Raw genomic sequence first — 13,937 nt, 5'->3', positions numbered from 1 at the left:
GGCCCGGGTATGTTGATACGCCTCTCGGGGCGGGTATTGTTTGAGGACACCGAACCAGTCGTGCATGCGACCCTTCTATACGCGCCACATCACGCATGGACAGATCCAGACCCTCAAGATAAAGCCCGCTGAATACCTCTCGCATGTCTTTGAAGCTTACACAGACCCACAAATCCCAAAATCTTGCGATGTCTGCAGCCCTGCAACACACGTGCCAATGGAGTCGACCCTTACGAAGTCGCAATGCAACATGCGCGCCAATCAGATGTGGGCACGCCAACCAGCCCCGGCTCGTCTTCATCCCTCAAAACCCGGCTGCGCCATAATCGTGACATGGTGCGTTAGACTTGCGGACCGAGAAAATTTCAGGGACTAGACAGATCTCTGCCGCAACGGTTCTGTATTTAGTAGAAGAGCGCGTCTTGCTGTTGGCTGGGACAGGGCTGCGGGTCTCCAGCTTCCCACCTTGCCGTCACTAACACCGTACCACAAGTGAACTTTATTCGTATCCGCCCTTGGGGTGGGATTCGCCCTGCCTTGATGTCTGCAGCGAGCGGTAATATTAGCAAAGGGGTAAGAAGGGGTCTGCTCTTGAAGAAATACTGCATAATACACTGAAGCGCCTGGCTGAGCTCCCCGAGGGTCACCGAGACACTAATCATGCCTAGGGAATACCAGAACCAGCCGCCGTTGCCGCCTCAAGCTATTCCTGCACTCGATGTGACCCATCCGATCGACCACTTGGGAGGAATTCTAAGCAATTTGCCTTTCAAAGTGTCCAAACATTAGTCGTCTGTCCCGGACCTATGTGCTATCATGTATATACGCGCTGGTAACGACAGAAAACCAGCTGGGACACTTGGAATAGGTCGGGCATCGGCTCAGTCATGCTGCTGTATGTAACGCGTGGCTAAGATTTTATTATTACTTTAATATTCTTAATAATAAAACAGAAAAAAATAGACCGGGAAAGGCGCCGGAACAACAAGTTGGTCGCATAGATTGGGTGTGTAAATTAAGTGTATAAATGTGGCTATGTGAATTGTAGTGTGTATATGAATTGGATTGGGGGATGTGAAATGGTCGTAGGTGTGTTGGGTGTGTTAGGTGTGGGTGCGTTGGGTGTGGGTGCGTGGGTATAAGTGTACCAGACGTGTAACGTATCTGTATACCATCCGTTTCTTTCTGTGCCAATGTCCGTTCTCCTGATCAAAGCCCTATTCGAATAGCTCGACTCACATGTGGGTGGGCGCAGGTGAATATAAAATTTCTGTATAATAACTGATAGTAGGCAGAATTCCATTGTTATTCTTCTACGATCCCCTTTGGTTGAGTATCACCCCAGAAGGATCCTTGGTGGTATTGTCGCCCCAGCTTCCCTCCCAGCCTTGCTTTGCGAGGTATTCTTTCCAGTCCCTGTCATCGTCTTCTAGCTTTCTCGATACATCTGGAATAACGAAGAGGGCGACGAGGGCGCCAGTTACGGCAAAGCCCGACCCAACGAGGAATGCCACTTGGTCGCCCTTTGACGGATCGGTAGCATACGCGCTGAGAATTGCCGTGAATACCTGCGTGCCTATCGCAGCCCCAGCTTTCGACCAAGCAGCCACGAAGCCCATCATCTGCCCTCGAATTGAGGTTGGGAAGCACTCTGAAGCCGTGAGAACCACGGTGCTGCCGGGCCCAACTTCACCCAATGTTAGGAAAAGCCCGTAGATGACTACAAATAGTGGGAAGATGCTTTGGATCGGGTAAATGGCTCCGCCGAGAATGAATCCCAGGACCGCCTGCATACCAAAACCCAGAGCCATGGTCTTCCTTCGACCGATCTTGTCCGAGAGATATCCACCAAGGAACGGGCCTGGAATGTAGAAACAGTTGATTAAAGTCCCCCATCCAAAGTTTTTGACCAGGTTGTCACCAACGTTAACCCGTGATATGATGGTGGAACTGAAAATTCCAAAAGGTATCGAGATCCAGTTGTATAGAAACCAAGTCGTCGCACAGCCGATCAGAGGTCGGTAGTATCTCTTGACAGCAAGAAGGTACGGGGTGCGCTGTTTGCGGAGGGCAGACTTTCGATATGCGGTCGAGACGGCCATTTTTAAGCGAAACCAGAAGATCACCAATGGCGGGACGAGCCCAAGCGCGAACGAGGTCCTCCAGACGATGTCGTATTTCTCGACCTCTTGGCCGACACAGAGGAGCAAGAGCAGAGGGACAAGGCCTCCCCAGACATAGCCCAGTGAGCTGGACAGGTCGGCCAGCATGGCGAACATGAAGCCACGATGCTTGCGGTACTGGTGACTCTCGTCCGTCGCTTCAGCTGCACCGGCACCGGAGACGGGATCTATGACAAGCAACGATGCGTCAGTGGGGATGTTTTTCGGATGACGGCGAACCCTCTTGAACTTGGAACTCACACTCGCCGCCGGCGCCTACGCCGGCGATTCCACGTGCGATGATCAGCATCCACAGCAATCCGGTAGGCGACGTTCCACTTGCAGCGGCGGACAGCACGATTCCAATGACCAGAATCATCGTAGTAGCGACGGCGCCCGTCTTGCGGCCCAGCTGGTCCACCGTAAATCCCAAGGAAACCATGCCCAGGATCATGCCGATGAGAAAGGCATTGCTCAGGCGCTTGTAGATAGCGTCAGTGAGTGCCTCCGGGTAGAGCACCGCCAGGAGAAGCTCCACATTGCCGATCACCGCGGCATTGCTAGATGCGATCAGCTTTCCATTATGTCTGCGCGGATGGCACTTTGAATTGGAGACTCACTAGCCATCAGATCCAATCGCCAGGCCCGAGAAGAGCACCATGAGCCAGACCGAGAGCTTGCTGTAATAAGTCTTCTCTGGCTCTTCTACCGCCTGGATTTCCACATCGCCACATGCATCATCGATGGTGGCTGAAGCTGCGCCAATCTTTGACTCTTGAATCTCAAGTCCGTCACCGGGGGCTCCAGGAGCCTTAGACTCATGGCTGGTGGTCGGATCAGCCATGTTTATCAAGTTCAGGCAATGTCTGGCTTTAAACGGCTGGCTGTAGGAGACAGAGGGGAAAATTAAGAGCGCCCCTCACAACATGGAGACGCGACATGGACTCGCTCACTTCAACAAGACCCCCCACTCAATTTGTGCACTCAGGTATGGTCTTATCAAGACGGATGTAACGCACAAGCATGTTGTCAACAGACAGGGCTTACCGGCAGTTCACCGGCATCCAGAGGACGTGCGAAGCGATACCCGGTGCTGATGGGCGGGGGAAGACCCGCTTTGCCGGCACGTTTGTCTCCGTGTAGGAGCCGATCCAGCATGTCGGGCCACCAGGACCTGCATCCTTCACACCATCTTTGCCCGAGGCCCTGGAATTGGCATCAACGTCGAAAGAGGCACCATCGGTGACGCACTTGACAAGAGGATTCGAGAAGTCGGCCACGCGATACCCAAGTCATGGAGAAGGTGCAGCATGCAGCAGGCGGCGTGCCGCCGAGCGCTCGGCCCGCTTCTGGGCAGCTGTCACACAAGCGTCGCGTCGTTAGCTTGGGTAGCGCCATTCTGGCCATGACATGGCTTGCTTGCCTCTTTGTCTCTGAAAATCCCTTGCCCTTCCTCCAGAGGACGACGTCTTCGGCCTTCGACAAGGCCCAGCGATGCGCCATCGACAACCTGCACAAGGACCTGTCGTTCCTGGATCAGGCCAAGCCCATCACGGCCGAGGAATTCATCGGCCGACGAGACCGCCTTGCAAAGGCTCTGGCAGCATCCGAAGTAGATGCTTTTGTCCTCGAGCCTGGCTATACGTTTCAGTATGTCGTCGCTTCTACCGCTCAGAATGCATACAAGTACCCGCTGGCTGACCCAAAGCCAGATACTATGGAAACATCTCACAGACAGACTGGGAGCCCTGGGAGCCTGAGGAGCGACCCTTCCTCATGCTTGTGCTGCCCGAGCAATCTGAGAACGGCGATATCAGAGCCAAGACGGCCTTCCTGTCGCCACATTTCGAAGAAGGTCGCGTCCGAATGCTTGGTATCCCCAGCCGCGACGACGAGCTTGACATCGTCATTTGGGAGGAGCATTGGGACCCGTATAACACGTTGCTCGAGTCCCGACTCTTCGCGGACTTCAACGGCTCCCCCAAGCTGATGATGGACGAGGAAATCCGCGACTACATCGTCCGAGGCCTGGACGGAGCGGGCTTCAAGACTGTAGGACTGAACCCTGCTGTGGAGCTTGTCCGTCAGACCAAAAGCCCCCCAGAGGTTGAGCTTTTGAGGGCCGTGAATACAGGCACGGTCGAGGCTGTCAGGACCATGAGGCCTTGTCTTGTGGCTGGTTTAACCGAAAATCAAGTCACCGATATCCTCAACAATGCGATGCTATCAATTGGGTTCCAGCTGTTCTTCAACATTGTGCTCTTCGAGGAACACGGAGCTCTGCCCCACGGCGGCTTTGTTACGGGCTGGCTCAAATTGTACGTATGAGTCCTGACTCTGTGCGGACTGTTCCATTGTTTACCAATAGTTGCTAATGTGTAACAGAAAGCATGAGAGCATGGTGGTGATTGATGTCGGAGCTCATTATCTTGGTTACTCCTCAGATATCTGCAGGAGCTTTTTCATAGACCCGCCTACGCGACAGCACACGTTTCTTGGCCGATTCCTGGCAAGCATGAGGCGGCTCTTGGGAGGTCAAAGCGGCCAGGGCGAGGAGGCAGCTCCATCAATTCCAGAGCTCCATGCCGAGAAACTGAGAGTCTGGGAAATCGTACTCGAGGCACAGACGGCCGCAGCGGAAGCGTTCAAGCCCAACGCGACGGCCGCAAGCATCGATATCGCAGCTCGGACCGTAATCGAAGACGCTGGATATGGATATGGATTCACACACCGGCTGGGTCATGGGATTGGAATCAAGGGTCAGCAGCCTCGCGGGTGTTTTTCTCTCCCCTGCTGATGAGAACACAAACTAACACGGAGCAAACCACAGCTCACGAATCACCGTACCTGAACAAGTGGAACACGGGGATCCGCCTTCAAGCCGGGATGACATTTACAAACGAACCAGGTATCTATCTCGAGAATCGATTTGGCGTGCGTCATGAAGACATCTACCTGGTCACAGAGGCGGGAGAGGCCGAGCTGCTTTCCGGGAGACGCGCACGCGGTCCCTACGACCCATAGATCCCCTGACCGGTTTCGAACCCACCATCACAGCGAGAGCGCCTTGAGCACCGCCACAGCAGCCCAGCCGACCGAAAGCAGGTCCAAGAAACCGATTACGTCCATGCTCTGGGAGATCGCGGCGTTGTACTGGTCTACCAGTGGCACCTTGGCCTTGGTCGCCCAAAAGTTGTGCATGTACCGGCTGGCACCGAAGCGCAGGGCTACGGCGAGCACTGCGGGCCAGATGGTCCGTAACGGAGCGGCGAAGATGCCGGAGCCGGACGGGACGAGGAGCACGTAGGCCACGGCTGTGATCAGGGACACCAGGCACTTAATTCGGGGTACAAGGTCAGCTGTGCCCGGCATTTGATTCAAGTAGACTAGACGGTCAAAGTATGGAAGTGCTCACAGAGACAAAGCCCGTTCCTATGGTGTAGCGCGTGCCCCAGAGGCGGTCCCTGGCCGTGTTGCTCCATTCTGCTGCTTTCTTTGCTTTTTCCTCATATTTCGAAATGTTGCCGATGGACGTGACGGACTGGCGCAGGGCATAAACGCTGATGAGGGTGATGATGAGGGCCACGAGGCCGGTTGGGAAGAACATGGTGGGAGACAGTCTGACCGAGTGTAGGTAGGCGTAGGAGAGAGTTCTGAAAATCGATGGTCGACTGTACAACAGCACAGCAGTATGCGAGGCAGAGCTTTCAAGTGCTGCAGCTGCCCAGGTAGAGCATGTTTGTTAGCATGCTCATTACCTGTGACGTCACCGTACGCAAGCCTGAATTGAGCAACCTCATCCATTCTAGGTCCGATTTGGCAGCTACGGTGGTGGCTGGCTCTGGAAACAAATCGGATGAAAAGCAGGCATAAGAAAGTCAGAAACGTCGAGGCCTGTAGGTGTTCATGCACGGCTCCAACAATCATCCAAACCCAACTTGTCTTGCACAGCAGAGCTGTTGGTCTCCCGTTGGCGACAGAAAGTCTTGATCACGGAGCTTGGTCGAAAGTACCAAAGAAGGCAACTGGCACTCCGATGTGATTGACTTTGATGTTTCCGGATTGAATTGTAATTAGATTAATGATACCTTCCCAAATTTGGTGGCCATGAACCTAAGTTTGCAGTGGTGCCAGAGACGGCTGCTTCCGGAGAAGTCTTATTTATATTTTCATCATGCACAAAATACTCGCAGGTCGGCTAGCTTTTGTGTCTTTTAATAACACATAGCCATATGTGTCATCATGCTGGTTGAGACAACCTCTCCAAGGTGGAAGGAGACGATGGCTGATTATGTATGTGGACGACTACCAGACAACGTTACACCTCTGGATGCGGTAGGCACTACAAACTTTCTACACTCCATGTAAAGTTTTGAGACATCTGAAGTTTAGCTAATAAGCAAGCTGCCGCCGACCTAGGTACAATCTTGAATCGCCTAAGGCCGTATGGAGGAATGGTCTAGTTCAACTGTTCAGTCCTGGCCAAAGCGGCTCCCCGCAGGAAACTCGTGGTACGGTGAACACGGCGGCATTCACCCGAACCTCCAGTCACAGACCACCCCGTCCAGTATTTATAACCTAGATCGCAGGCTATCTGGCCTCTTTTCCCTCCTCCATCAATAGCCATAATGCAGACACAGATCGACTAATCGCCCAGCTCACTACCCATTCCGTATAAATTTGGCATCAGGTAGGCATCACGTCGTGTGTTCCACCCAGGTTCTCTGGGCGACGGAAACAGGAAGTTGATCGTTTTAATGCCAGGAACCAGGCACAAACACACTCAATCCGCCCAACAGCTGACCTCAAGACGCACAGCCCGGCGGCCTGCAAACGAACGCTGGGTAAGTTCCTGGATACCAACTGGGAACCTGGTCCTGTCCGTCTTGGCCATCCTCACCAGCATTTGGAACAATTTCTTTGACACTCTCGGGGCAGCTCTGTGCACAAGTCACAGATTCCAGTTAGGAAGCAAACACGCCGGCGTGACTCGAGTGGCCTACGTCTGCGTCTTCTTAGCACTGGGATCGTAACTGGAGTCGTTGTGGAGCCGACTGCTGAGGTTGCTTCTAGAGTACACTGATCGACACAAAACAGACTTGACCTTTCCCAACGTCAATTATCATGCTCTCAAGCTCGATGTTCTTGGGACTTGTGTCAACGCTGTTGTCACTCGTTTCCAGCACCCAAACGGACCTTGCATCACATCACTCGCCTGCCGCCGCAACCCCGGAGCGATCTGCCTGCCAGACAACCCACATATTCCTCGTGCGAGGATGGAACGAGGAATACCCCGGAAGACAGAAAGCAGTGGTTGATGCCATCTGCTCTGGGCTCAGCGGCAGCGATTGCGGATATGAAGACATTATCTTTGACGACATGAAGGGGAGTGTCTACGGGGTCTCGATACACGAGGGCGTGACAGCTGGCAAGTCTCAGGTCACAGCCTATGCGGAGGATTGCCCCGAGGCTAAACTTGTGATGTCCGGGTACAGCTTGGGCGCACACGTCGTGGGAGATATGTTGTGCGGTACAGGTGGTGACTCCATCATGTACCAAACGACAGAGCCTGAGGTGGATGGGTTCGACTCGGCCGAGACGAGCCCGGGGAGTCATCGTAAGTCCACGTTTGTTTGACTTGATAAGTATTCTTGCTGCGGGGCCTCGGCTAGATTCAGCAGCACCTGCAGTAATTGGATGTGGAGAAGAGTGTAGCTGATGCTAGGGTAACAGTTGCTGCCGTTCTCGTCTTCGGCGACACCCGCCACACGGCAGGGCAGCCGTACAACGTGGAGACTGGCGCCGACAAGAATAGCGGCTTCCCGCGCTCTGGCACAGATCTCCAGAAGATGGCCACCTATGCCTCTGTCCTCCGCTCCTATTGCGTAGCTACGGATCCCGTGTGCGCCGGGGGAGATGATCATGCGACCCACCTGGACTACTTCCAGAAATTCACCGATGACGCTGCAGGTTGGGTGCGATCCATGGTGGGAATCGAGAACAACACTGCCACGGCGACTGCGACCGTATCTTCGAGCTCCCGAGCCACATCGGAGGCCCCCAGTGCCAGTCCTTCTGCGACGACAGGGGCGGATGTGGGCACAAGCTCGGCGACGGGCACGAGCTCCGAGTTGCCCTCAAGCACTGAGGCGGAGGCGAGCACCACTGTGACTGCAACGGGGGCGGCCACAGCTACTGCTACATCTGACAACGGTGTGGCCACTCTCAGTCGCGGGAAGGGGCTCGTATGGACGGGTGTCATGATAGGGTTGTGTTTACTCGTTGGACAATAGACTTCCAGGGGCTGACTGATCGACAAACACTGCGTACGTTTAATGTTTGTGTTTTTGGGTTTTGTTTTCTGCTCCTTGTGACTCGCACCGTTGCCATGTTTCGCTAGATACATGTGACATGTGCTTGATGGAACATTGAGGCAGGTGCACAGCATCGATTGCATGTCACAGAGTCGTGCAGGTTGATCTAGGTACCCAGGTAATGTTTGTGTGCGGCTTAGGCCCGTGTGCGGCAGCCCATACCAATCTTTTTTTTTTCTTTTTCGCTCCTTGTTCTTTCTCTCATTTGCGCTTTCGGATGAGAGACGAGCTGAGAAATCTGATGTCCGGACGGGCTGACATGCGGGTGCAGGCCAGCAGTTCAATCAGCTTGAGCCGAAAAGCCAGGATGAGGGAAAGAGACGTGGAAAGAGAGCACAGGTGAGAATGGGATGGATGAGACGGGATGGGACGTGACGACGAGAAAGTCCAGATGCCAGCGGCTGGGCGGTCCGATCTGGCGGAGGATCTGGGTGACGAGCGTGAGGCTAGCCCATGAACGAGGCCAGCCGGCGCCCTCGTCGTGTCACCAGCAAGACCTGAGAGCAACCTGAGTAGCAGCTGGCGGGTAGCGGGGAATTCTTGAGAACAGGAGTCCGTCTCAAGTGCAGACCCCGTGTGACAAACAGCCCTGTGGGTAGGCAGCCCACCTGGGCAGTTACCACATGCAGCTCTAGCTCGTCCCTGGCCGTCCCTGCCAGTGGTGTGGCGCTGTGCTGCCCCTTCCCCCCCAAGTGTCTCAGCTGGGTCAGGGTCTTGGCCCCCGCAGCTAGGGCCACCCCTGCTGGCGTTGAGGCTCTTCTGCTGCTTATTTCGTGGATCTCAACCTTGATGAGTTTATTCTCACCACAACACCCCACGCACGGCTAAGCCTTTCCCAGCTACAAGAAACTCGCTCAGGTGGAAGCGCCCCCGCTATGCCTTGCCTCGCACCCCCCCTCGCCCCGTCTCCGTGTCATCTCGGCCAGGGACTTCCCTCTGTTGCCGCTCTGCCCTGACCCACCCCCCTCGGCGCCAGACAACTGCTCGCATCGGCCATCCCCAAAGCAGGACCGACCAACTGTAAATAGCCTTGGAACATTGTGCATGTACACGGTCCTGCGGCAGAGCGGGACGCTGGACCCTCGGGTAGTCCGTCAACGGGCTGTGATGCCGCCGCCTGGGCAACAATGCTCCAGCAGCCGCCGACTAACCAGCTACTGTACTCTTCTGCGACGTCCGGATGATGGGTCTCTGTCAGGTTGGGCCACGAACACATGGCCGCAATTGAGGGCCAACCTCCGTCCGGTCTGTCGTCTGTCTGGACATGGCCAGCCATGGGAGGAGGAGGGCAAGCCATGGCCTGTCAGCCTGGTCTGGTCTGGTCTGGTCTCCACACCTGCGTGCACGTGGAACAGAGCCGCCCTCTTTTTTCCCCCTGCTTCTTCGGAATTTTGGTTCTCGCTTCCCGGTCTTGACTGGTTAGTGTGGGGCAGAACCCTACTGTCGAGCATAGCTAAGCTTCCAGCAGCAAAACCTTAGTCGACCTGGCTGGTGATCACTATCAGCTGCAGATCTCCCGGCTGGACTGTGTGTTCGTCACATCTCCTCGACTTACTCGCTGCTGTCAACTTAGTCGCTGCCGTCAGAGGAACCCTATCTGAGCCCGGGGTACCCTCGTGCACATCGCATGACGTCTCGTCCCATCATGTCGAATGGTGGCGTCCTTAGCTGCCAGAGCCTCAACCTCCGGACCACGGCCATGCCTGTCCAAGCTGCCAAGCGGCCTGTCTCGTCTGGTCTACTGCACCTTTTTTCCCTTTCTTGTCTTCTGCCGCGCGCCTCGCCCACACACCCACACACGCTTTTTTGACCCCCCTGCTCCCGTTACTGTACCGCAACGTTGGGATGGGCGGCATGGCACCAGTCTCAGGGGCATCGTCTCACCATCCCTGCGAGCCATCAGTGCCCAGGCCCAGTATGATCGGCATTGAAGGGGAACATATCGCTTGGTGATTCAAGTGGTCATGGCTCTCTATACCCTTGCTTCACATCATGTTTTGTACATCGCCCATCACCTACATCACCTTGGGTCGGCTGCGGCCTATAAAGACCTCGCTACCAGCTCACATGGGGTGACGGTCTACTCCCACACCTTCACCATCATCTCCAAGTATACACTTCCAGCTCCAAGTTCGTGATCTTCCATTCTTTACCAGTTCTGTGAACATTTGGTTCCCTACCACATTCTTTGCCTGCTACTATTTACATTCATTCTTTTCTACACACCTAAATCCTCTTGCTCGGTCAAGGATTTCGCTTATACCCATTCATAAACATATCACGTCCTTGGCTTATCCACTCCAATAATCAAAAATCGCCACCATGATGTCCAAGTCGATCATCGTCGCCGCCCTCGTGGCCTACACCGAGGCCCGTTTCGGCCAGGAACAGGTTCCTGTCTCTGCTGTCTCTTCCCTCTCCAACTTTGGCAACCCCGGAGAGGCTGCCACCCTCGCTGGTGGCATTCCGGGGTCTCTGCTCGCGGCCGCCAACCCATGTGACAAGGTAAGCCACTCTGTTATCCGGATTCCACAGGCTCACTAAATACTGACTAAATACTCCAGCTTACCCTGGCCGACAAGATCGTCACCCAGCTCGGCACTGACCCGTCCGTCATCGATGCCGCCAAGGGGCTCGTGGCTGCGGAGCAGAACTTCAACCCTTTTGTGGTCTCTATTCCCAGCATCTGCTCTGATGCCACCCTTCCTGCAACCGCAGAGCTGCGTGGCGTCGTGCCTCTGATCGACCCTGCCGTCACTGGCTCTGATACCGAGAACGCCAACTCCAAGACATCACTGACCACTCCCTTCGACGCCAACGGCCTGTCCGTGGCCGAGATCATGGCTGCTCAGGGATTCTCCAACCTCACCGCCGTTGCTGCTGATGGCACAAAGGCTGCGGCAGGTGGCGCGGCCGCCGGCGCGGCTACGGGTGCTGCCTCGGGTGCTAATGGAAATGCTGCCTCTGGTGCTGCCGGAAATGCCACTGCCGACGCTTCGAATGGAAATGCGAACGCTGGTGCCGGTGGCAAGAAGTCCTGCAGCTCCAAGGGCAAGGGCAAGGGTTCCAACAACAACAACAACAACAACAACAACGCCGGAGCCAACGCCAATAACAACAACGGCAACAACAACGGTGCTGCTGCCAACAACAATGCCGGTGCTGCTGCTGCTGCCAACAACGGAACAGCTGCTGCTACCGGTGGCCAGACTTCGCTGGCTGGCGCGGACTTCGGAAAGTGTACACCAACCATGGACTTCCAGTTCGGTCGCGCTGGCCGTAAGGCAACCGAGGGCACGTTCCTGCCCACCGATGCTCTCGTCGCTCAGGGACAGCAGGACGCTCTGAACCCCAACATCATCACCAACCGTATCTGCGACCAGCTGACCAACGTCTGCGAGGCCAACCAGGCCGCTAAGGATGCCTGCCAGAGCGCCAAGGCCCAAATCCAGGCCCTGGGCACCAAGGATGCTACCACCGCAACCGCCTTTAACCAGGCCCTGGGCTTCTAAGGGAGTGACGCATCATGATGTGATGGGGTGACTGAAGTTGGATTCAGCTAGATAGTGTACATTATTGATGTACTGTTACGAAGCCTATGATGGCGTTTGACGCCGTGTAATGCTCGAAACTACCCGAGGTCATTACACCGAACTCGAGACTCTTTAAAAAAAGAAAAATTGCAAATTTCCAAGCCTCAGTGTTCTCAGTGCCCCTAGAAGTGTGAGATGTTCTGTGAAATGCCGCTGCTACGAAATTCCGGTTATTGCTATCATGTTAAGTACTTTGAAGAAGATCTATTAAAGAGCATGTGTTTGACTCGGTGTATCTGGGAGAAGAACGCACCACTAGGGTGCATTCTAAGTTGCAAATTGCTTCTGAGGAGTAGCCCAGAAGACCAATGGTCGGTCTGTGGGGCTGTCCTGCGTGGACTGGCCAGCCCTCAAATACTCTAAGGAGCTGCAGAAGACGATAGCAAAGTAAATCCTCTTGTTCGATTTTTGATTTACAGTTATTCAAGATCAAAACAAAAATGGTGTTCTCCCAGGATTTGAAACGCCAGCACGAGTTGGGACGATTTATCCCGCTATGTTGTTTCAGAACCCGACGTGAAACTGCAATGGAGTCCCTGAGCTCTTCCTCCGCAAGATTCGACTGACAAGGCAAATCAACTCTAACAAACCCATTTCATCACTGTGATTACTTTCAATTAGGTGTTCATCGCCAAGACCTGATCCATATTTCTCAGTATCGCGCGCCCTGGAACACCTTTTATACCATTGTCCGAAATGAGTCGCCAGCAACCATATAGAGACGCCGCTAGAATGCAGGATCGGCGAGGCCTGCTGCAGGAGTTCGATGCATCAGCTGCAGAAGAGGCGAAGCACTGGCGGACTGCAGATATAGGTGGAATGCGGGAGTCAAGATGGAGGGGAGGCCTGAGAGCACTTTCAGAATACCGGTGGTTCATCACGACCGGGATATTAGTGGTTGTACTTGGGTTCCAGTTGATCATATGGAGCCGAATCAGGAGCACGACAGCAGCATGTTCGCACCAAGTCGGAGGCGATCACGTGGAGAAAACGCAGAGCTGTTGGTTCCCTTTAATTGTTCGTCACCAGCGGCATCTTGTTGACACCTCATACAGTTCCGACCGAGGTCGTGCAATGGAGGGCGGATTATGACTTCGTGCCACTGAATGCCACCGAGTTCCTCAACCCGAAGGTCCAAACCAAGTGGGAGAGCTTGTACCCAGGTTTGCTCGACCCACATGATACCCTGCTCTTATGATGGAGTGCTGAAATGAGCGTGTAGCTGGGGCAGGCTTTGGCCCGGACGGCCTCGTCTACAACTCAACCTCTGTGACACACCAGCTGCACTGCGTGGTATGTGGTATATTCCCTTTCCGCTTGATCAAGACCGATACTGAGCTGCATACACTAGTACATCATGGGCAAGATCTTCTCCGCAGTCTTGACGAATTCACCGGACCTCCCTGAGCCTGACGACTATGAGGCCCACTTCCTCCACTGTATCGACTACATGCGACAGGCAGCCATGTGTGCTGGGGACCTCGCGGTTGAGCCTCGTGGGGAGAATGGCCAGCCTGGTCCTATCAACCTTGACAATGCCTTCAATGGTCGTCATGGTGAGAACAGCGCCTCACGTTATGGACACTTTGATGTATGGGCCAAGTACTGACGTCGTCTGCAGTGTGCAAGGACTACACACAGGTGAAGAGCTATTTGGAAGGTAAGCAGATCTTGGACCTTTGAGGGGGGTAATTGAATCCTCACTGACTGTTGTAGAGCAAGTAAGGGACGGAAAACGAAATATTCTGCCCCTCGACGACTGAAGTTGGCTTGCTCATTATTCAAGACCTGTGATCGGCGAATATGGC

The 13,937-nt window shown here is 54.5% G+C and overlaps 6 protein-coding genes across 6 annotated transcripts; 4 read left to right on the top strand and 2 right to left on the bottom strand.

Annotated features, from left to right (window-relative positions):
• Positions 1–1,313: 1,313 nt before the first annotated feature.
• INS49_003757 (uncharacterized protein) lies at positions 1,314–3,006 on the bottom strand (the record flags this gene model as incomplete). The annotated part of the gene is made up of 3 exons (XM_043164547.1): positions 1,314–2,350; positions 2,424–2,722; positions 2,783–3,006. 3 exons carry the CDS (start codon positions 3,004–3,006, stop codon positions 1,314–1,316), a joined length of 1,560 nt encoding a protein of 519 aa, XP_043019312.1.
• Positions 3,007–3,456: 450 nt separating this feature from the next.
• INS49_003756 (uncharacterized protein) lies at positions 3,457–5,186 on the top strand (the record flags this gene model as incomplete). Its single annotated transcript, XM_043164546.1, has 4 exons — positions 3,457–3,812; positions 3,875–4,480; positions 4,548–4,900; positions 4,993–5,186. 4 exons carry the CDS (start codon positions 3,457–3,459, stop codon positions 5,184–5,186), a joined length of 1,509 nt encoding a protein of 502 aa, XP_043019311.1.
• A 27-nt stretch (positions 5,187–5,213) lies between these two features.
• On the bottom strand, positions 5,214–5,769 carry INS49_003755 (uncharacterized protein; the record flags this gene model as incomplete). The annotated part of the gene is made up of 2 exons (XM_043164545.1): positions 5,214–5,498; positions 5,578–5,769. The coding sequence occupies 2 exons, from the start codon at positions 5,767–5,769 to the stop codon at positions 5,214–5,216; spliced, it is 477 nt and encodes a 158-aa protein (XP_043019310.1).
• Positions 5,770–7,286: 1,517 nt separating this feature from the next.
• INS49_003754 (uncharacterized protein) lies at positions 7,287–8,455 on the top strand (the record flags this gene model as incomplete). Its single annotated transcript, XM_043164544.1, has 2 exons — positions 7,287–7,779; positions 7,896–8,455. The coding sequence occupies 2 exons, from the start codon at positions 7,287–7,289 to the stop codon at positions 8,453–8,455; spliced, it is 1,053 nt and encodes a 350-aa protein (XP_043019309.1).
• Positions 8,456–10,858: 2,403 nt separating this feature from the next.
• Positions 10,859–12,048, top strand: INS49_003753 (uncharacterized protein; the record flags this gene model as incomplete). Its single annotated transcript, XM_043164543.1, has 2 exons — positions 10,859–11,041; positions 11,101–12,048. The coding sequence occupies 2 exons, from the start codon at positions 10,859–10,861 to the stop codon at positions 12,046–12,048; spliced, it is 1,131 nt and encodes a 376-aa protein (XP_043019308.1).
• A 389-nt stretch (positions 12,049–12,437) lies between these two features.
• INS49_003752 (uncharacterized protein) lies at positions 12,438–13,892 on the top strand (the record flags this gene model as incomplete). Its single annotated transcript, XM_043164542.1, has 6 exons — positions 12,438–12,444; positions 13,185–13,292; positions 13,352–13,422; positions 13,481–13,685; positions 13,751–13,789; positions 13,846–13,892. The coding sequence occupies 6 exons, from the start codon at positions 12,438–12,440 to the stop codon at positions 13,890–13,892; spliced, it is 477 nt and encodes a 158-aa protein (XP_043019307.1).
• Between the last annotated feature and the right edge of the window lie 45 nt (positions 13,893–13,937).

This window comes from Diaporthe citri, assembly GCF_014595645.1.
Source record: "Diaporthe citri strain NFHF-8-4 chromosome Unknown scaffold_10, whole genome shotgun sequence".
NCBI classification, from domain to species: Eukaryota; Fungi; Ascomycota; class Sordariomycetes; order Diaporthales; family Diaporthaceae; genus Diaporthe; species Diaporthe citri.
The sequence above is the reverse complement of the archived record's forward strand: the minus strand, read 5'-3'. Positions and strand labels throughout refer to the sequence as shown.